The 23,217-nt window shown below is 37.6% G+C and overlaps 2 protein-coding genes and 1 long non-coding RNA gene across 3 annotated transcripts; 1 reads left to right on the forward strand and 2 right to left on the reverse strand.

Annotated features, from left to right (window-relative positions):
- Positions 1-959: 959 nt before the first annotated feature.
- LOC5569150 (elongator complex protein 5) lies at positions 960-2,534 on the forward strand. The gene is made up of 3 exons (XM_001658285.2): positions 960-1,104; positions 1,159-1,714; positions 1,921-2,534. The coding sequence occupies exons 1-3, from the start codon at positions 960-962 to the stop codon at positions 2,015-2,017; spliced, it is 798 nt and encodes a 265-aa protein (XP_001658335.2). The 3' UTR covers positions 2,018-2,534.
- LOC5569146 (xylosyltransferase oxt) lies at positions 2,038-17,126 on the reverse strand. Its single transcript, XM_021839911.1, has 4 exons — positions 16,083-17,126; positions 15,872-16,014; positions 4,606-4,766; positions 2,038-4,538 (listed from the first exon to the last, which is right to left on the reverse strand). The coding sequence occupies exons 1-4, from the start codon at positions 16,730-16,732 to the stop codon at positions 2,805-2,807; spliced, it is 2,688 nt and encodes an 895-aa protein (XP_021695603.1). The 5' UTR covers positions 16,733-17,126; the 3' UTR covers positions 2,038-2,804.
- Positions 17,127-19,849: 2,723 nt separating this feature from the next.
- On the reverse strand, positions 19,850-20,675 carry LOC110675332. The gene is made up of 2 exons (XR_002499379.1): positions 20,407-20,675; positions 19,850-20,303 (listed from the first exon to the last, which is right to left on the reverse strand). It is a non-coding gene; the product is annotated as an uncharacterized LOC110675332 (long non-coding RNA).
- Between the last annotated feature and the right edge of the window lie 2,542 nt (positions 20,676-23,217).

Consider the following 23,217-nt stretch of genomic DNA (forward strand, 5'->3'; position numbering starts at 1 on the left):
ATCTATTGAAAACATAAAAAAATGTTCTTTGGGCTTAGACAAACGAAAAACATTATAAAATTGAGTAAACATGTGTTTTTAGCCTAAACTTAAGCGTTTGGCACTAATATTGGGACAAGGCTTTAGGACTATCCAGCTTTTTACGAGCGCTAATGGCTGCCGCCAATAGGCTCGCTTTCCGGTAGGGATCGGTCGATTTGACGTTTGGCTTGGGTCCGCTCAATATAAAACGACCCAAGCCAAACGTCAAATTGACCGATCCCTACCAGAAAGCGAGCCTGTTTGCGGCAGCCATTAGCGCTTTTAAAAAGCTGGATATTGTTTTGGAGAGTTTTCATAGGAAATAATTACTAAATGAATAGTGACTTTTTGGAAAAACACCTCTCTAGAAATCTCTCAGGTCAAAGATATAACATTAATCTAGATGCCCACGGTGTCCGTTTTTCCAGTCAGGCTCTGAATTTTTTGCAATAGTGCATCAAAAATTACTATTTTTGCATATGTTATCTGTATCCAGCTTTTTAAAAGTGCTAATGGCTGCCGCAAACAGGCTCGCTTTCTGGTAGGGATCAGTCGATTTGACGTTTGGCTTGGGTCGTTTTATATTGAACGGTCCCAAGCCAAACGTCTTATCGACTGATCCCTACCAGAAAGCGAGCCTGTTTTCGGCAGCCATTAGCGCTCGTAAAAACCTGGATAAGAAACCACCATGAACTGTTAAAAAATAAGTCCAATTTTTGGAAAAACACCTCTCTGGAAATCTCTCAGAAAAATCTACCCAGCGTTAGCTTAAGCTTAGTGGGTTAAAACTACACCGTGAGTAAAAACTATATGCGGTTTACCCAAATTTGAGATTAAAGAACTTATTTGTTGAGTAGTCTGATTGCTCCGTGCACTCTAGCTTGTAAAGGATCTAGGTCGTACCGCAGTAACAATATCGGCGTTTGGCACTTCCTTTTATGTGTGTTTGTTTTGGTACCGCTATCAAGAATAATCATGAAGTTTCGTCAAAGCATTTCCTAACTTTTAAAAATTGTTCCAATATTTTAATCAAAATGTTAAGTAATTATTTATTGAATCAACAGAAAATCCTGCTTATTAAAGGTACATGAATTTAACGGAACATTCCTCAGATAATCCAACGTAATCTTCGTGTAGATCACCTCGGAATCGAAAGCACCGCATTGAAGGTAGTGACGAAATGGCTCTGCGATGGAAAAGGACCGGAGGCTGTTCCAGAACCTGTTGAATCGCTCACCGAGCAAGGACCATATCTTGTTGCCCGGATATCGAAACTAGCCCGCACAAAAACACCTCGGGAGCTGTTCCAGTTTGTACAACGCTGTAAGCAAAATGGTTCCGTTCAGTATCTGTTCCTTTGGGCCACGGAGAAAAACATCTCGGAAAAGTTTTTGGTACCGTTTCTGGAACACCAGAGCGAGCTGATTGTGACCCTTGAGGACGAACGTCATCTAACTATTGTGGTGAAGAAATCTGGCGGATCGATCAGTAACAAACGGTACCAGTACCAACTGCAGGAGGGATGTTTTTCGGTGAAAGAATTGAAGAAAACGGATCAGTCGAAGGGGATTTCGACATCGCTTGACTCGTCGGTGGCCAGCATCGACCCGGCTTCGTTGGGCACGTTCAAAATTGGGAACCTGAAGAAGGAGGAACAGGAAGCGAAGGAAGCGCTGACACTGCCGTTTGAATTGTATGTATGGAAGGGAGATTGATTACGAAGGCAGTTGAAAAAAGTTACTTTAGAGATCATTTTGCATCAAAAAAGAGAATTTAGATACATTTTCTTGCTAGCCTAGAGCTAGAGCCTTGCATTAAAATACAGGCCATAACTCTAAAAAGTGACCTTACCAGCCCGGCAAAGGGAATCTTCTAATGTGATATTTCTTCTTTGAACAGCTTCAAAGCGACACCCGAAGGCGGTCGAGTGCTTTACCATCCGGATGCCGAGGACGATCTGGACGAAGAAGACCCAGACGATGATTTACTGATATGAAGTAAGAGACCCAGTGTTGCTTGTTTTCGAAAATACATTCTTGTACATTTTTATTAACGATTCGATCTGACTGATTTGACGAACAGCTTTTATTAATATGGTACCTAAATGATGATGACAAACAATCGTTATCGTTTTTTCCTGAAGTTGAGTATAAGATACTTACGAGGAAATAAAGCGGAAATTTTATCACATTTGCGAAATGAGTACGGCTTGAAATGCAACAATCGAATGCTTTTTAAATATTATAATGCTTTCGAAATACTTTGATCTTAATCTATTCCAAGATTTTGATTCGTCAGAAATGAGAAAATGTTATTTACAAGAGCGAGAATTAATTGAAAGACGAGTAATCAAATGGAAAGAGTATCTTAGAAGAATTTTTTAAAGTAAAACTTGGACAACATTATCTGAACTCTTAGAAGGTTTTTTGGTATAACATTTTTATCGATTCTGCAATATTACTATCGCCTAATAGCTCTGTTTCTTCTTTCTATCCTACATATGGGTAGCTTCTGTAACTAAAATCACTTAAAATGATAAAACAAAGTAAGATTCAACTGATTAAAAGCGATCCGTTTAAAAATGATATAAAATTGAGTTTTACTCAAATAGAATTGGTTGGAACGAAGCACAGCTCTCATGAGTTCAGCTGTACGCAAACGCAAATGGCACAAACAAAATTTACTGTTTTGTTTCTAATCTTCTTTACACAGTTAAAACACAACCAAATAAAACCATCAACAGAGAAAACTTACTACCTAAGCGATTTTAAATGCTTATTATCTTACATAAATCCCATCCCTCCTTCGATATATCTGTTGGTCGCTGCTGCGTAGATATCGCTTTTCGGATCCGACGCGAAGCTACTCCAGTTCGCTTTGCTGCAGTCTTCTAAACCTTCTGGACGAGCCACTCGCCGTTCTGCTCCTTCCTTCCCCACCCAGCAGGTTTCCTTAAAGTTAAAAAACTGTTGCACTAACCTATCTAGCTGATCGATCTGCTCTTGAAGCTGTTGCTCTTTGGTAGTTTCATTTGCACTGGGAACATCCACTCCCATCAGCGTACTGTTCACGACTAGGAAGCGTGTTACTCCCAGCAAGACCTTCTTGTGGATTAATTTGGCAGTCCAAATTCCCGCTAACAGAGGTGGCTTCAAATTGGCAGCTTTGCTGAAATGGATCAAGTTCTCTGATGGACCGGAAGGCGTGTCCTCAATGTTCAATTCACTCGTATCGGCCAGTTCGCCTTTGGGATCCAGCCACAGAATGGTCAACGCGTAGCTGGTGGTGTTCTTTTCGGCTCGCGATCCGGCCAATCGGAAGATTAGGTTTAGTTCAGCATTGGTACCGATGACCCTTTGGAAATTACGGGAAACTTGTTCCTTCTGGTCGAAATCGGTGCTGACTTCGAGTTGCGTTATTCGACGACCGAGTGCAACTGATTTGGACACTTGGGCGGAAAACGTTGGCTGAGCGCGAGTTTCCAATAGGACAGTTTCGTCTGCTATGGAAGCCTCGTATAGGATTAGAAATCCTCGATAACGGTCGTGGTCCAAGAAATGGTTCAACTCTCGTATCCGGAATGGTTCCTGAAATTGACCGAACTCCGACTTGGCATTGATTCTTAGGATACTGTGGACTACATTCAACAGAGCTCCATCAACAGAAACGAGTTTGTCTTCATGATGGAAGAAGTTTTGCCAATACGAGTGAAGATTTGGATAATCTGCTGGATAAGGGCCATTCACCCATTCCTCCAACTGCAGAATAACTTCCTGATTGATAATCGGTTCAAACTTTCTGGCAAAGTAGAACTGTTTGGCTTCGGTGCCTTGTAATTTGGCCCAATCTTCTGGCTTGAAATCATTCGGACTGCATCCGCACCAGTCCACTATCTGTTTGTACTGACATTTACAGCCTAACCGTCGCTTCCAATTGGTAACGTGTAAATTATTGTCCACATACGTATTGCAAAATTCGGAATTGCGGAGAACCGTGTGAAAAAAGGACTCCGCTGGCAGTATCGTTTGTCTAAAAATAATCAACAATCCGGATACGAGTGGATCCTCATACCTTCCTTCCGTTACATAACGGGCAAATTGTCTCGACAAGCAAATCCAATCGCTTCCTCCGTCGATCTGAATCCCCGAGGGCAGCACGCGATCCCCAATGCGCCACATATGATTATCACACTCCACAAAGGTCCGATCCAAGCCCTGCTTCTGGATAAATCGCTGCACTTCGCGACCGTGACTACGCACAAAGTTCTTCCCCCGATTTGCACTCAAAAAGTTGGTCAATTTGTCCAACGCTTTCACCGGAAAGTCACTTTCACTCAGGTTCAGCACAAAGTCCCATCTCCAACTGGGAGTTTCCTTCAGCAGATACTCCATGGAACCGAGCAGCATCTGCAGCAATGACGCCCCGCCCCAAATGGTGGACCAACGATTCCGGGACAGCCGAATGTTGGGGAAGTGTTGTTCCAATTTGAGCAACTCTCTGTAGAGGTATTCCTGACGCTGAAAAAGACAAGACAAGAAGGATGACTAATATGATAGTCATGCAATACAGACGAGTCGAACTTACCGAGTCGATATGTATGAAATAGTAATGCCTAGGACTGTACAGAGTTTTCAACAGTCGATTGACCTGCCTCAGAGCACGGCCATTCAGTGTGAGCAAGAATACGATTCGAACCGGCTCTTCACCTGCTCTGGTTGTTACCTCAGTCGTTTGTGGGGTAAATTCTGTAAAGTAAAAGAATCGACTTAGTACTGAGTCAGTTGATAACTATGGAAGTGCTCATAAGAACACAAAGCTGAGAAACAGGCTCTGTCCCAGTGAGCAGGGTGTCTACTACCTGGAAAAACCTGGAAAACCTGGAATTATCAGGGAATTTTCTCTAACCTGGAAAAACCTGGAATTCTCAGAGAATTTCGGCCATAATCAGGGAAATTATTTTGAATCAGTAATACAAGGTAGAATATGTCCTTTTTGTGACAGAAAATCTTTTCAATCATAGAAATTTTCGGCTGCGCCGTTATCAAGCAGCTACTAGAAATGATCAGTCCTTCATTTTTTTCTGGAATTCTTTCTGGAATACTTTTATGAACTTCTCGAGGGATGGTACCAGCAATTTTTCAAGAGATGTGCAAATGAATTCCTTCACAAATTTTGTCAAGATAATCGTAGAGCACTGCAACATTATTACTTCCAGTAATTTTTACATAGATCACTCTGGAAAAAAATGACAGTAATTATCCCAGGATTTCTTCCAAATGTTTTTCCCCGGATTATTCAACGATTTTTTCAGTTGTTACTTATATGAGATTTATCATATATCCTAATGAAGTTCTTGTACAAAGATGTATTCGATAGTTTCGATTACGACGATTTTTTCCTTTTTCATATGTATTTTATAAAAAAGTCAGCCATGATTATATTTAGAAATTGCTCAGAATTGCTTCCTTCAGGCATTATTCGATGAAATATTTTATGAACTTTTTCAAGAATTCCCCAGAAAAATTGACCTGGAATTCCTCATTAAGTTCCTTCAGAAATTTCTCTCAGAATTTTTCCAGCATTTCATCAAAATATCATTTGTCTATTAATTTTTCAAATAATATTTTTAAGCTCCATTCTTCAAAACTTCAATGAAAGTTCCACATCAGTTATTACTACAGTCATTCTTACAGGTATTCTTCAAATTATTTATACTTAAATTTCTCCAGGAAGCCTCTCCGAATTTCTCCGAAAAGTCTTGTAGGACATTATTCAGAGTTTCTATGTTTTTTTCTCACTTATATTAGCGTTTATCAAGAAAATTTTGAGAAGAATTTCATCAAGACTACAGGAGTTTTTTCAGAGATCCTCGTAAGAATTCATCAAGGCATAGTTAGAACTCACAAACAATTATCTTTAGAAATTCCACGCGTTTTTTTCTCAACATTTCCTCCAAAAATTCTGAATCAAATGCTTGACATTTCCCTGGAGAAATTTTTGGAAGAATGACTAGTATATTTTTTCTCAGATTTCTTTGGGAAATAATAAAAAATAACAGGAAATACTAATTGAATTTTAAATTTTGAAGATGCTCTAAACGGGAATGTTGGAGAAAGTCTTAGGGAAATCCATGGAAACATTTGACTTCCTTTGAAAATTTCTCCAACAGTCTTTGGAGGGATTGCTGATGGAAACTCCGAAGTTGTTTCTATGGTTATCCCCAGAAAAACTTCAGATTGAGTTCTTGAAGGTAAATAAAGCTAAATTCTTGGAAGAATTTCTTAGTCAAGGGACTCCAAAAAAGTCTTAAAATCATTTTCAGAGGAATGTCCGTTCAAATGAGGAACCAAAATATCATGACATGGTTCATGTTGGGTTTTTTTTCGTATTCATTGTTCATGTATGGTCTCTTTTTGGTTTATGTCTGTGCTTATTTCATGCGAGAGTTATTTAAAATTATATTTGCAAACGATCAAACGCTACCAGACTCAATTTCCCCAAGACTAAAGAAACTATAAGCAAAGAAGCGAAATGTTCCAATTGGAATTCCAAGTTTACTGTCAATGTCATTCCAATCGAGCAGGAGACTTGTCAAACACTTTTTCACACAAGCTGAAAACGGCTCACACAAAAATGTTACCGCCCACGAAAATTTTGCTTCTTCTGAAGTAGCATATTTTCTGAATACTTGAGTGTCGGTTGCAATTTTCATGCTTTGCATAAAGAATGCTCTACTCATTACATTGGTTTTCCACACATTCAGTCAATTTTTCATTCGTTACCCAAACCTGTGAAAATTCAACACATAAAACCTGTGACTCACTTTAGCGTGGGATTCAACATTGGCAGTGCTGCGTAATAGATTTGGCACAGTTGCTAGCTGATTTATTTTGAATATGATCAGATTTCGTCTCTTTATAATTTAGACTCTTTACCCAAGACAACACATAAAAAAAAATAAATAAATAAAATAAAAAAAAAATACAAAACGCTTTCTAGAGAAATTTTGTGGGTGTATCGCTGATATCCATAATTCAGAGGAAAAGGATTTTTCCCTAAAGTATGGATTAAGTTAAAGGCACTTTCAGATCATTTGACAATAATAATTGTTTTTTGTGGAAATAAAAAAAATCACCAAAATAACAAAAATTCGTTAAAATGAAAAATACCTACTTTGAAATTCATCGTTTTTTTCTTTAAAAAAAATTAAGCCATGTTGAATGAATTATCCACCAATCCATTATTTATTTTGGATATTTTTTTACCCGGAAAAACCTGGAAATCTTAGGGAAGTTCATTTTTGTAAATGAGTAGACACCCTGGTGAGGACGTAATGCCAAGAAGAAGAGTACTAATTATGGATTAAAACAGGTCTGCTCAAGCTTTTTGATTGGAATTGTTGATAAAAGTACATTTGGCATACCGTTTGTCAAGTCAAGTAAGAAAAAAAAAACGATTACATAGGATTAATAATTTTGAAAGAGACATACATTTTACGATGCATTTTTAATAGATTTTTGAAAACATGCAAAGTGAACATAATATAGACAAATCTCGCATAGGGGAACGTGGGGCAAGATGAGCACCCGGGGCAAGATGAGCACCCCTTGTTTGTGCCGTTCTAACCAAAATTTTTCAACAAATTTTTAGGGGCTCTGATCAATATCATCAAATTGATATGCTGACCATAAATTTCAACTAAAAAATCAACAACACAACGTAAATATTGTCAAAAATACATAGTAGTCCAAAAATTTACCTCTTCATATAAGATTTGATCATTTAATAGTTATATTTTTGTTGAGTAAACAAATTCATTCAGACGTTTTTGGCCGTATAGTTATAGAACAATCTTCTGTAGATAATCTGGAGCAAATTTTTATCAAATTTGAAAACATATTCCAATTGTTTTGATTATATTAATAAGTTTGCACCCTTAGGGGCAAGATGAGCACCATGTTCAAAATAAAGTAAAAGTGTGAAATTATAGAACCACATGTAGTGTGGGCTTGACTTACGGTATCCGCTTTGTCAAAACTATTTTTCTAAAAAAATATATTAACTAACAAATAGTTTAATCGATTTTTAAGTAAAATCTTGGCAATTTATTAAAAATTATTTATTTTTTGATAAAAGCTTAAAGAAATAAGCTAGTTAGAGATAAACACCATCACAAATTGAAGATAACATCCTCGGATATTGCAAGCATTGATAAATAATAGTTTTCTTTAGTAAATTTCTTCTTTTTATGGGGGTGCCCATCTTGCCCCGGAGTTATTTTGACCGATGATAAAAAAGCTATTTTTTAACGTGTTATTTGGAAAACTATTTATCACTTTTTAAAACTTTTTATGGTTGGAGGTCAAAGTAATAATGTAAAAGGTAAGGATGGTTGCCAATTTTACCAAAATAAGAACGTTTAAATAGACTTAAATCGCACTTATCTTTAGGGTGCTCATCTTGCCCCGTCTGACCCTACTCTGAGATAACGCCCTAAAAGCCATTGGTAGCCGCGTATGTATCTCGTTGTTTCTGAGTAAATGAAAGAATAAGCATCCAAACTAATATCACGGGCAGGTAGATAATGGTCCTTTCTTTTCCATAGCGTTGTTAAATAACATGAAAATCCATTCAAATGCTCAGAAACAACGAGCTACACACATGGTTACCAATGGCTTTTAGGGCGAGATCAGAAGTTATGCGAGAAATGGCTTTAGTATTTATGTTCCACGTATCTCAAAAGATGATTAGTAAATTCATGTGAGAAATAATTGGAATTTTGAATAAAAGGTCATAGAATTGTAGCGTAATTTATTATGGCAATGATATGTAAATCAGTTTAAGGTATCTACGGTATATTTTTAGCCCTCCGAATACAATTAGAAAATTGCCAAAAATTACCTCAATCCACTAGAAGTCCTGGACTAAATTTTATGTCAATCAATAAGAATTTTTATGGCTTCATTGGAAATGATCAAAAAAGGTTTAATCTTAATAATTTGAAATATAAGAGATTTTGTAATTACAGTCAACTCTCCCTTACTCGATATTGAAGGGATTATCTACGGGGAGGTATCGACTTACAGAACACAAAAAAGTGCATCTGCGATCCAAGTGACCATCGATTTACCTTTACTGTAGTTCTCAAACACGATATCGAGATACGGAATTTCAATTTTTAGTATTCGATTTGAGGTTCACAATTAGAAAAATTGGAAATATTTCTATCAATTAGCAACATTACATGGGAATTGTAAGAAATGCTTTCTTTTCTCACCCCTTTTCGACTATTTGACAGGCAAAACTGCATATCTATTGAACTTGAACAAAAATGGCTGCATAGCATAGGTGAAATTGAATATTGAAATGACACCAACAGTGGGTGAAACTGAATGTGTGCGTGTGTAGCATCCACCCTCTTTCTCGTCGCATTCGCTCTCATAGTCAGATTGGCATCGTGCTAGCGGAGCTTGTTTTTGTTCGTTTTTGCACTGATCGGGAATCAGTCGGCTGATTTTTTACAACACTGATTCATACATAAATTTTACCATACATTAAACAGGTGATTCATCATACAAATCTCCAGAAATTTTAAGTTCTTTCAGACATTTGTTGAATAGTTTTTAAAGTAAATTATCGTTTGATTCTTCAACTTAACAGTTCATTTAAGGACTGTTCATTTAAGAAAGTGGACACCTGTTTTTTACAGTAAACTGTTTATTTTCGAACAAATTCATGAGTTTACCTAAAATACATGGAAATCAACGTAATTTCGATCAAATTCGCATAAATTTGAACATTTATTGAGCATTTCTGGAGAATTCTCTTACTTTTCTTTTGATACCACCCATAAAATTCTGCACAACTTTTTTCGGAACTTTTCGAACTGCTTTTTGAACTGCTGACCACATTTTCTTGAAAAAATGGATGGAGCTTGCTTCTCTTCCATCCTTCTTAAGATGCCGTTTGATTATTGCCCAATATGTTTCAATGAGGCGTAGTTCTGAGCAATTTGATGGATTCGATCATTTTTCTACAAATTCGACTTATTCCTTCTTGAGCATCTCCAAAGTAGCTGAAGCATAGTGAGCCGATGCTAGGTCTGGCAAAAACAATGGAGGCATGGTATGCTTTCAGTAGATGGGCAGAAGCCATTTTTTAATGCATTCAGTTCTGTAATTTTCGCCGTTGATTGAACCCGTCGTGAAACATGTAGTACTTTCATACCGCAGGAGCAAATTGCTTGCCATACCAAATCATTTTTCCCAAATTTTTCTGTTGGGATGTATCGTACGACGTCAGGAATATTTGTTTTGGCCACAGCGTTGAAAAAATTCAATTTGGACACTTCGCGATTTAAGCCAAATCTCGGAACGGCAGTTTTTCTGTACACCATTTGTGCAGAAAAAAATTGAGAGTCGCCATGTCAATTCGACCCATCGTTTAGAATTTATAATTTTTTATGTCAACTTTTGTCTGCTGTCAAAATAAGCACTTGAGATCACACTGAAACAAAATTTTATTTGTTTTTATGGAATTTTTACACCATAATGCTAATATTTAGGTGTCCACTTTCTTAAATGAACAGTCCTTAGGGTGTAAGACCACAGAATGGTACAGCTATTATTCCTGTTCCTGAAATTCCTTTAAGAGTTTCATTTGAGATTTTCCAGGGGTTTTCATTAGATACCCTAATTCTTAATAATGTATTCGACTCAAGGATGGAAAAAAAAATCAGCTCTAACGACAAACAACACGGTATTTGAACGGTCCAAGAGGGCCATAGCTCTTGCAGCAACATGATTTCAACACCTCACCACGCGCGCTAATCATAGATATATCGAGCATCCGATAAACTGTTTGTCGTAGGACAAAGGGTTTGTCGGATATTGTAACAAGTTGCGATTAATGCGAATCAATTTAAAATTCACGGATAAACTTTCTCACATTCCATGCACGATTGACTTTAGGATCAAAAATGGTATGCTAGAAGTCATATCGTAGAGTGAAAGCGTGAAAATCTTCCAAAATTTATGAATTCGGTTTGCGAACAATTGATCGTTAGCACACATGCCGAGCGATTCATTTTTCGCGGAGCGAAGTTTGTTATGATAGCTTGACGACTAAGGGTTTATCGTTGTTGCTATGATCGCATGATAAAGAACAACCACTATGCATCATTTGTTTTATTATGATCACTAGATTTCCATACGCGTATTTCGACTACCACTTGCAGTCTTCTTCATGTTCTAATATCAATTTTTTTTGGAGACAAAAGTTTGCAAAAAATCCTGAGATCTTTAAAAGGCTCTTCTCTTGTTGTAATGTGTCATGTATTCCACCAGGATTAGTGCTATCTTCAACATTTAGTGAATTCTGAAAAAAATCTTAGCATCTTCTTAGAGAAATCCTGGATGATTTTTTTTTAAATCTTTGGTAATTTTTTGGAAAAAAAACCTTTTGGGGATTTTTTACATGAAGCTTGAAAGAAATCTTACTAGGTATTTTTATATAAATTTCTAGTTACAATTTAAAAAAAAAACGAAAATGAGAGAAATTTTGAAAAAAAAAGTCTTAAGAAATCTCTAAAAATTAATTTGAATTCTGTGGAATACTTGCTGAATGCTTTCCGGGAGATACCGCTTCGTTGAGAAATGAATATTTAAAGAAATCCTATAGTAATTTCTGAGAGTATCTTTGGAGAAAAAAAAATCTGTATGAATCCTACATATTCTGATTGAAAATTGAAAGTGTGAGAGTTTTCTTGGGAAGTTTGTGAAGAAATCATCGAATTAATTACTGAAAGTTTCCAGACAAATACCTAGAATACATTCTCATAAAATCATTACATACATATAGTAATATTTGGCGTAACATCACGAGGAATCTCCACACATTTTTTTAGAAAGACCTTTTGGTTGGACACTCTGAGGGTTCCTTATTGTAACGTGGTTGTATTCAGACTCATTTTAGTCACGTTTTTCAGGCACGAGATCTCTAAAATTCATACTTTAAAACACTTACCAGCTCTGAGATGGTTGTATCGGCTCATAACCCTTCATTCATTGTAATCTTGATTTCTAAATAAAAAAGTTAGAAACGACTTTGAAAACAGATGAAAGATATTATGATTTATATTATTTGACTAGTAACATGTCAATAGTAAGTTAGATTAGCGGTGCACATCCCTATTTTGAAGGGCCCCGAAATCCCTAGCTACGCCACTGGAGCGTAAGAGTGTTAATCTGTCAACTATTACTCCGTAACAAGTTGGCGGCGTGCAATCTTACTTTAATACTTTCAGTGCAAAAATTTGCGGACAATAATTTTCTGTACCACTTTTGAGGAGTTCGGTTTTGCGTCGTCCGATAGATTTGGCTCACGGTTTCGCGCATGTTTTTGTTGCCGGAGATTTTTTTTTACGCGTATCGTTATTTTATACAATTCGATGACCCTGGAGGGATCGGTTTTGCTTTTTAGGGGCGATCCATTAATTACGTAAGGGTTTATGGGGGGAGGGGGGGTCTGAGATTTCTTACGTGCTACACAATTTATTTTTAATTTTCATACAAAAAATCTTACCATGGGGGGAGGGGGGGTTGAAAAACCCCGAAAATGTCTTACGTAATAAATGGACAGCCCTTTACTGGTTATTGAGCAAAAATGTTACTGCACAATCGACAAGCATTTCGCGAAATACTATTTATACTATAAATAAGCTATTGTTTTCTCTTTTGATTCCCGGCATTCAAAAGATTAATTTGAAAACGCTTAAATAACAAATGTTTATGGTGTTTATGGTCTATCGCCAGCTTTCTAGGCGAATTCTGACAATATACCTTCCCCAACCTCCAACTCCGTAGCACTTATGAGGGTGTCGCTGAGTCGGTGGCCTCTCATTAAGTAAGTGCTACATCAACATTTCCTTCCCCTATCCCAAGTTACGGTAAAGATGGGCGTGGCCGGGAATAGCGATATTCATGCTTTTAGTTTTCTTGTTTATGATTTGAACAAGGTATACTCCCCTGCCTTGTTCTTGAAAGTAGTCAGGATGAGATTATTAAAAAGAAACATGAATGTTGCTAGTATCCAATCTACGAAGTATACCGTAACTACGCTAACGCTATTGCTAATAATTTTCTGTACCACTTTTGAGTTGTCCTCTCTGACAGTTTCAAACTGAAATAAAAAAAGTTTTAGAATTGATTCGACGTAGACCTAAAAGTAACTAAATTGAAACACCGTCAATATTTTATTTTATTTTTTTTATGTTTTTGGCCATAATTAACATTGTTTAACCATAGGGAGCCAAAACTTCAAAATTTGCATCAGTTGAATGCAGCAGCATCAATGAAAAGAGTGTGACTGAAAGATAATACAATGGAAATCTATCTCCTCGTTTTGCTAAGGGCGAAATAAGCAACGCATTGATTAAAATTCGGATCCAAGTCGATAGAAAACTTCTTGAAATTCCAAATTCATGAATTCTTAAGAAAGAAACTTGTTAATAATCTTCTGGTAAATTGTTCAGGGGTTTAGAGAAGAATTATTTCACACGTTGAACATTTTTCAGACAGCTTAGAAGTGCGAAATGAAATTTGAATAATTACAGACAAGTCTGGAAACATTGATGGACAATTTTTTTCTGTCGACATACAGTCAACCTTCCACATCTCGATATCGAAGGGATCATCGAGATAGAGAGAGATCGATGCAAAGAACATATTTTAAATTAACACTATATTGCAAACCAGTGGGTTGTTAGTGAAATAGGAAAAATAATAAACAAGCAGACGTCATTTCGTGCTCCCAAACTAATATGAATCGCGAAAATCTGGTTTAGTAATCTTTGATAAGGGGCATATCGACATACGGAGAGAAAATCGGGAACGAAAATCTACAAGAACACATCGAGATATAGAGATATCGAGATAAGGAGGATATCGGAAGGATGGAAAGAAAAATTATATGAAGATTGAAGGGACTGAAGAAATCATCGACATAGAGAGATATATCGAGATATAGAACATCTAGATGTGAAGAGTCGACTGTATATTGTTGCTGAAATTAAAAAAAAAGTGTATAAATTTCAAATTAGAATGAAATTGCAGGCAGAGCACAAAAAATAAAAAAGGGGTTTACTTGGCGCCAACAAATTAATTTCTAATTAAATTGCTGAAATAATTCCTAACAAAATTAGTGAAAAAATGTCATGCTAAATGCCTATGAAATTTATGGAGGGATTTACAACGAATTCTTGGGATAATTTTGGCTGGAATTTCAGGAAAACTTTTTGGATTATATTTGTTAAAATGTCTTCATAGGGTAGCATCCCATCTGGCTATCCGGTAAAGGTTGGTCTAGAGATTCCATAAGCTATTCATATAATAGGTCTTACAACAAATACAGTCGACTCTCCATAACTCGATATTCAAGGGACCATCGACTTATAGAATTATCGAGTAATAGAATTTACCGAAACAAAAAATCACAAAATCGAAGGAACAAATTTCTGTATTTCTAATGCATAAATGTTCACCTCTGTAAGAAAATAATATTGTTTTGTTGATTGTACTTTACAAACTATTATTTGAAAACTTTTTTCGAAATGCTCGAAAATTCACATTATTATGACTGACAATATTTTTTTTTATTTTCATATATTGCAACTTTTATTACAACTTGCAAGTATTTTTTCATCTCCATACAAGAATTAGACCACGTTTCCCTAAATAAGAAAGATTTTAAAATAGATATCGAGTTATGGAGAAAAATTTCCCTCACAACTGACATCGACTAGTGGAGATATCGAGTTATAGAAATATCGACTTATGGAGAGCACGATGTATGGAAATTTGAAGGGACCGAAAAATCCATCGAGTTATAGAGTACCTATATCGAGTTGTAGAACATCGAGTTGTGGAGAGTCGACTGTACGTCCTGTTTTTTTTTCAAAAATGTATCCAGTATCGTTTAAGAAATATTTCCATAAGTTTATTAGACTTTTTCTACCCCTCAAAAAAAGTTCATACAAACCATCAGAAATTTCAACAGAAATGTTTCCTTTTCTTGATACTTTGAATTCCAAGCTACTCCAGTATTTGTTGTACCAAAATAGTGACTTTAGTGATCATTTAACTGACAAAAGTGACTTTTGTTTCAGATCGTGACTATTTAATGAAAAGGTCGAAAATAGTGACCAAGTCACTAAAAAGTGACTTGCTGCCAGCTCTGCTATGAACACGTCCTGTTTTTTTTTTGTAAAAATGCTGTCTTAGATTTTGCGAGAATGTTGCCTATGATTAAATGAAAATTTTGCGTAGGAATCTGTGAAAATTGTGCATAGGATTCTGTCAGAAAAAAAGACAATTTACACCGTCTTCAGCCATAGGCTGCACAGACTGAACATAACTAACATTAGACAACGGACACACGGAACGACCAATGGACCAGTGAAGAATTTTTCGTTTGACGAAAAGTTTTCTCCGACTGGGGCGGGAATCGAACCCACACTCCGTAGCACAATACGCCTAAACGACTGACGCCGCAAACCGCACGGCTACAAAGCCCACAAAAACTCGCCCAATATATATTTTCTACCCCTTTCCAGAAAGTTAACGAAAAAGAATGTGTGAAAATTCTGTCTTCTAATTCAGTAAGGCTCAAACACTTTTTTTTATTTGAATTTATGTGCAGCTTGAAATTAAATTAAAAAGGAACTAATTGGAGTTGACGCGTTGTTACTTCAAATTTATACAACAGACATTGATAACATTCTTCAAACTGTTTGCGGACCACAAGTCGTACGTTGGGCAGCCCTGTATTAAAGCGTAACTTAGCTCAAACTTACTAGCAATTCCGGTTTCGTAGATATTTGCCGTAAAATATCCTCCGCAGGCTTGCTTCGGGTCTCCGGAACATTTCATATTGCAACTGGAATCGGGCAGTTTCGCCGAAGCTTTCGGGGGTTCATCTCCGCAGAAACATTCACTACTGCAAAAGTAACATAAAATAACGTAATTCTATATAACCCTTCAAATCATTCCCAAATCTACACTTACGAGTACTGAACTCCGGCGTAAAGAAAGCCAGACTGCAGACAAAGCTGAATGCACCGTCGCGGAGAATTGTTCGTTTTGAAATTCGTGTAATAGCCGGACAAAAGGCGGAAATTCTTCTCATCCTGGAAGCAACCCAACTCCCGATCCGGCACATAATCCCCATTCGGACAAAAGTTGGGCAACTTTCTCGGATAGAACGTCCCCTTCTGAATCTCGCAAGCAATGTCCAGGATTTGCCTTTTACAGGACTGACTTTTTGCTCTGTGCACCGCCGAAATAGTTTCCTTGCTTCGAATGTCACATGGCGGCACAAACTCCAACTCGTTCACATTCAGATATGTTCTGCCTTGGTCCTTCCTTGGCACTTCTCTGTCCTCCTTTCCGCGGACATTCCCTTGCTGCTGCTGTTGATCCGCTAAATTCCCCGCAGGATCTTCGTCATCGGCGGAAAGGTTCGATCCGGCCACCTTCTTAACGTACTTCTCGTAGAGCCGCTTGCTCAGATCGCGCTCCTCATTGCTTCCGCTGCCGGAAACGGGAATCTTGAGCAGCTTATAGGCGAGGAAGATTTGCGCTCCCACAATCAGCAGACCGATCAGGAAGAAAACCTTGTACCGACGGAACCATCGCAGGGCTAGAGTTTGCAGCATTTCCGGGGGGTCACACCACCAGCAGGATCATCTGGAAGAATGTGGACTGGCGACGGGACACTGCACTATCAGGTCATCGGAACTGCCGCTGGAAGGAAACCCGTTTCCGCTGACTTTGCAGAACTTAACGTGGAATGCCGAAATTTGAGCTCCCAGTTGCTGAGCCGTGCGGAAAATGCGAACCGCGTGACGGAACACTTTGGAGAGTTTTGAATTGATACACTTGTACTACAGAAAATGAGAGACAAAGAACCGGAATTTTGAAATAATTGATGGACAGAGAACTGGACGTAATGTACTGAAATTTTACAAAAATTTAATTTTCGATTAGCAGTTTTGTTTTGTTCGCCGTCTTTTTGAGGTGGATTTTTTGACAGTTTCACATCCATTGCCAGTGTTGCCAAATTCTGATGAGTAACGGAACTGAAAAGCACGGTGAAATTAAGTCATACAACCCCCATATAAGAAATAACAGTTTTCATACATTTCAAAAAGTAAATTCCCAGGTAACCAATAAACACTGTCATAGGCGGCATATGAGCCGCTCAACAGGTTTTCAGTGCCAACAGGCTTCATATAACATTTTCAAGTGCTTTTAGGCACTGTCACCTTCGAGCACTGAAATAAGTCGTATATGCGTATATAATGCCATACCGCCGTGCTTGTAAGCCCTGTGCCCACAAGCCGCATACAACGGCTGTCAATGCTGTTGAAAGGCTGGTATATGTGACGTTTATGTCAATCGGATCAAATATGGCTTCACCCAAAACAAATCCCGTGATGACTGAATTCATTCAGAATTACAAAATAAGAGCTGATACAAATTGAGCAGGAGGATCGTTGCTATCGAAAAATACTTGCGCATGGTCGTGATCTTCTGATTCTTGATGGTCTCCGAAACGACGGGAGTCCTTTTATAAGGCAAAACAAGCCGAAACTCAAGCTGTATCTACTTTACGACGCCTGGAAATATGAATGCAAGCAACTTGATACTTTTACGGTCTTTTCAAAGTTTTCATTCTCCCAAACATTCCCCATACTTCATATTAAACTCCTTTCTGACTCCCTTCGCAATAAAGAACAAATTAATCCAAATTAAACTGCTGGTATTTCCAGACTCCAATAATTCTCTGCCTTATAAACGATGTTGAGCAAGGCAACTCATAAAAGCATAGGTGGAGCAAATGGAAAAGGGGACCGAATCATCTAATAGGAGCCTGGATAATATCAGTTCGAGTCTAAGATACTTAACAAAAAAAAAATAACTTGGAAAAGGTCAAAGAAAAAGAGAAAAGTACAAGAGATAAACAAACTTTTTTTTTCTTTTTTCTTCAACCAACCTGCTATAAAATTTTGACGTCTCTCGCTCCAGATACTCGGTACGAGTAGGCAGTATATTAGCCAAATAATAGGGTCCTAAAGCCCTGTCTCAATTTTAGTACCAAACGCTTAAGTTTAGGGCAGAAACACATGTTTACTCAATTTTTAATTGATTTTCATTGGTTTAAGTACAAAAAACATTTTTTTATGATTTTGTCACACCATTTGGTTTAAACTCAAATGTTGGGTATATTTTGTTTTCCGTGTCCCTTCCGAAATGTCAGATAGGAACAACCCCAGTGTTCAAACTATATGCCCTGTGGCATTTTTGTCGAAAAAGTGAATGTCAAACAAGATCACAAGTGTCAAGGTTCATATTCGAAACCATTTTTAAAATTGAAGTTTAAAAATGTTATAGCCGTTATTTGAGCTAGAAAACTTGCTAAAGTAGTTGCAATAACATGCTCTTTCGTATTATTAAATAAAAACAAGAATTCATTAAACATTTTAGGACCCAATTCGCCAAAAGTGGCTTTTTAACAGCCCTTAATTACTATATAGTTCCTATTAGCCCTGTTAGACATGTCTTTTATTCGACTATAGAACCGATTTGGTGCCAAACTTTACGGCTTATTGGTTACTTGGGTTACCCTTAACGGTTAAGGTTTAACGTTCTACAAACCGTTTTTCATGCGTTGAACAGTATAAACTACAGCTTAAAGACTGTTTTGCTGTTGAACAAAAAAGTAATCGCCTATCTCGATGCCAGGGAAATAACTTTCCAGAAATGCTCAAGTGTGGGCCCAGATAGCCGTAGCGGTAAACGCGCAGCTATTTTGCATGGCCATGCTGAGGGTCGTGGGTTCGAATCCCGCTGGTCGAGGATCTTTTCGTAGAGGAAATTTTCTCGATTCCCAGGGCATAGAGTATCTTCGTACCTGCCATACGATATACACATGCAAAAATGGTCAATCGGCAAAGAAAGCTCTCAATTAATAACTGTGGAAGTGCTCATAAGAACACTAATCTGAGAAGCAGGCTTTGTCCCAGTTGGGACGTAACGCCAGAAAGAAGAAGAAGAAATGCTCAAGAAAATCAATTTTTTTATTGCAGTACGCAGTTGAAAAGAAAATGACATTTCAAATGAAGCTCTCTGTAGAAAATTGCTTGACCTATTCGAACAAGAAATGTTTTTACTTTTCTTTGGCGAAACAGCATACTTAGCTCAAGACTACTATTTGGCAGATTGTCATCGTCAAATTTTGTTCGAAAAAATCGGCGTTTTTATGGTTACATAACTAAACCGCCTAAAGCCTGATTTGCTACTGAAAAGGAATCGCTAAAGAAATTTCTCGCCGATTCTTTGCAGAAATTTTCTACAGCGACTCCCATTTGAACTGACAGTTCTTTTTAACTGCGTACTGCGATCAGAAAAAAGCGCATTCTTGATCGATTCCTTGCAGAAATTTCCCATGCATCAAGATAGGCCGAGAAATTACTTGTCAGCAGCGAATCAGGCTTAAAGCACCAACACACGGCGCACAGTAAAAGTCAAGCACAAAATAATTTATGGTACACTCTGAAAAAAATCTAAACTAAATAGTTTGAAAGTCACACTAAATCACGTTTCGCCTGGTTGACCCCATGTCTCGTTTAGGCACCGGTTAGTCGAGGCTAGTATAAGTTAGAAGTATATGTGGCAATGCGTAACTTCGATGTATTCGTATTCAGATTGATAATTATTTTTGTGCATTCGGATTGGTTCTAACATCTTCAAAAGTTGAATAAGCAATAAAATACATAATACATGGACCATGGATATGGTCCTATCGATAAATATAAATTTATTCTCAGTAAAAATAAAAATGACCAAATCTTAAATCGGATGTTTGCGGATCTCCCACCAGCAAAATGATCAACGTCACAGATCCACCTGGTGATAATCGGGAATCTTACTAAAACGTATTTTCATCGGAACCATTACAATCGCCGCTGACGTCAGGTGCTCTGCGTTCAACTCTGCTATCTCGTTGACCCTGGTCTAATCACTTCCTGATCGTTATCCCCGTCTGAGGAGTCGTAATCTCCTCCCCCACCGTCAAGTTCTTAGACCCGGATCATTCTATCAGATCCTTAGTTGTTGCACTGCCTGGCTGCACTCACTGCACAGTGAATACATTTTCAACCTGCATTGCTGACTTCTCAGAATGGTATCTTTGAAATGCTGCAGCTCCTCCTGTTCCGGTAGCGCCTGTAACATAAAATAAACACTGCTGAAAGCCACACCATTTTCAAGTCGATACAGGGGTTAATGCCATCAAATTGGAAGGCAATAATAATTAATATTGACTTACCTTTCTGTTTCCCGAATTACTCAGGAGCATGATGATTATTTATAGATTAAAATTAACGAAATTTCATCGCGACAAAACTGGCACGTTAAAATAAACAAAGATGGTGGATGACGCTGACATGTGCAGATATACACTGGTCAAATTAGTCACCCGTCAATCAAGCATAGTTTAGTTTATTATGTTAAGAATGTATACATTCAAATTAAGACTAAGTGTAAACTTGTTGAATGACAAAAAAGACTATCATTTAATCTATCGATGATTTGATTATATTTTGAGTGTACGTTTAAAGGCTCGTGCGTTTTCTTACTTTGGATGTTATACGGAACTGTTCATAAATTGTCGCAAATAGTTGATAGTTTCGGAAACAGTGGCTGTATTGTATTGGTTTATGTGGACAGCCGTGAGCTGAAAATCTCCCTAAAACAGATAATCAAATAATTCTCGCGTAACTTTTCAAAACGTCCTAAGTAACAAATGTACACAAATCGAGATTATCATTGCAAATCATTTGCGTTGCACCACTTAGCAGCACACTAGAACACTCGTTCTGATATATTAACAACAAATTAATCTATTCAAAGCTTAACAAAATGACCAATGTTCAAAACTGCATCGCTTTTAATCAATTGTTACATTGGACCTTTGATCAGAGAACCAACCACATGTCCTATGTAACATTTATGAATAAACACGATTCTAATGTTACATTGGACATTCCTGAATAAAGCTTTGGAATGGAGTTTAAAAGGTAGAATGATTTGTAGAAGCGTGTCTGAGACACTATTTAGATGCATAGAATGCCATTATAAATGCTTCTTCTCAATCATTTCAGTCGATATTTTCAGAGTCGCACTGCCTCGCAAAATTGAAAACGCTCAAGTGACATAAAGAGAATGAGTTACACAAAACTGTATTTTGGTCTTTTTGCCAAACCATGCTTTACCGTTTCGCTGGATTGGATCAGCTGCAACATCTCTTTTCATATTATTAGCGCATTGCGTGCATATAGGGGAATGATATTGAGCAGAAGATTTAGCATCATGATGTCATTGTATCAATCTGATTCAGATGCATGGTCGATCAAGCATATAAATATGCTTCCCGGCAGCAACACAAGCAACGTACATGCGCGACTTGCTCACACATATTTACAGAGCGATCAATCACCGAAGAGAGGAGAAGCTGTATGTATTTGTTAGACGTGGGCTCCTTTCTCGAGTTCCTACAACAAGATGGACGGCGTCGTCATCGTCATCATTCCCCACCGCAATTTCTTGTTTCAACCGACGGCTGGTGCTGATTGCAACACAGCCGTCACCACCACCACGTCATGAAGTGGGAAACTCTCACATGATCATGTGGGCGAAACCGTCATAAAAACGGGGGGGGGGGGAATTGAGGGAGAATCAGTGAGAGAGCAAAATGTCCTACATACAGCTCAACGTTTCCCCTCCTTCTGTTGTTACATAGGACACATAGACGGATGGGAAGAAGTGACGTCGTGGGAATGAATGAATCAAAACAAAGCACAGCTGGTGTCTCCGATTAGCACACCGCAACAATATGTCGATTATCAGCGAATTGAGTGCATATAGGGAAATGATATTCAACATCATGATCTTATTGTATCAATCCGATTCAGATCCATGGTCCAATGTTGAAGCAGTTCAACGCACGTGGATACAAAATGAAATAAAACATGCTTGCTGTGTGCTCAAATCAAAATGTCCGATGTTACTATAACTGAAACAAAATGACCGAAGTGAATGTCCAATGTAACAATTGTTGAAACAGAACGACCTATGTGATTTATCCTATGTACATATTTTTGGTCAAAACGTCCTATCTGATGTTTTTATAGATTTCAGTGTAATTTCCAAATAAATTGACAAAATTTTGTTTCTTACGTTGAACTCTATTACACTGCTTCCCTCTACAAGCAACACAGTGGGGAAAAATTGTTGCATTTTGATACAGTTTCAAAATTTATTTTCACAACCTTCAAGCTCGATTTACTCGAAATGTGTGAATTGTTAGATAGGCCGTTTTGAAAAGTTACGCGAGATTTCAATAAGTAAATTACCCTTAAGCCAAGTACGGACCTGAAACGTAAATCACTCAAGTAAAATTTCTCCTTTTTACCCAAGTAATTTTGACAGCTGATTCAGTATGAGCGAAATGTCACTTTTACTTGCGGAATAATTGAGCGGCACATTTTTCCGTTCGGAAAAGTGACAGCTCCCTTTGATTTGTACGGCAGGCGTTACCGACGTTATGAAATCAGCTCTACTTATCAGCTGCATACAGCTAAAGTAATTTCGGTAGCAGAATTATTCCTTGACCGTTTCTTGTCCTATCCTTTTGCACAGTACTTATGATCAGCGTACCGGCCATTAACGGTTAACGTTAACAAACCGTTTTTCTGGCGTTGAACAGTATGAGCTACAGCTTAAGGGCTGGTTTGCTGTTGAACAAAAAAGTAATCGCCTATCTCGATGCCAGGGAAATAACTTTCCAGAAATGCTAAAGAAAATCAATTTTATTTGATTGCAGTACGCAGTTGAAAAGAAAATGACATTTCAAATGAAGCTCTCTGTAGAAAATTGCTTGACCCATTCGAACAAGAAATGTTTTTCCTTTCTTTGGCGAAACAGCATACTTAGCTCAAGACTACTATTTGGCAGATTGTCATCGTCAAATTTTGTTCGAAAAAATCGGCGTTTTTATGGTTAGGGACGTTTCAAATATTACGTAACGCTACAGGGGGAGGAAGGGGGTCTTACATAGTGTTACGGTCCCTACAAAAAT

The sequence above is a fragment of the Aedes aegypti genome, chromosome 2 (genome assembly GCF_002204515.2).
Source record: "Aedes aegypti strain LVP_AGWG chromosome 2, AaegL5.0 Primary Assembly, whole genome shotgun sequence".
NCBI classification, from domain to species: domain Eukaryota; kingdom Metazoa; phylum Arthropoda; class Insecta; order Diptera; family Culicidae; genus Aedes; species Aedes aegypti.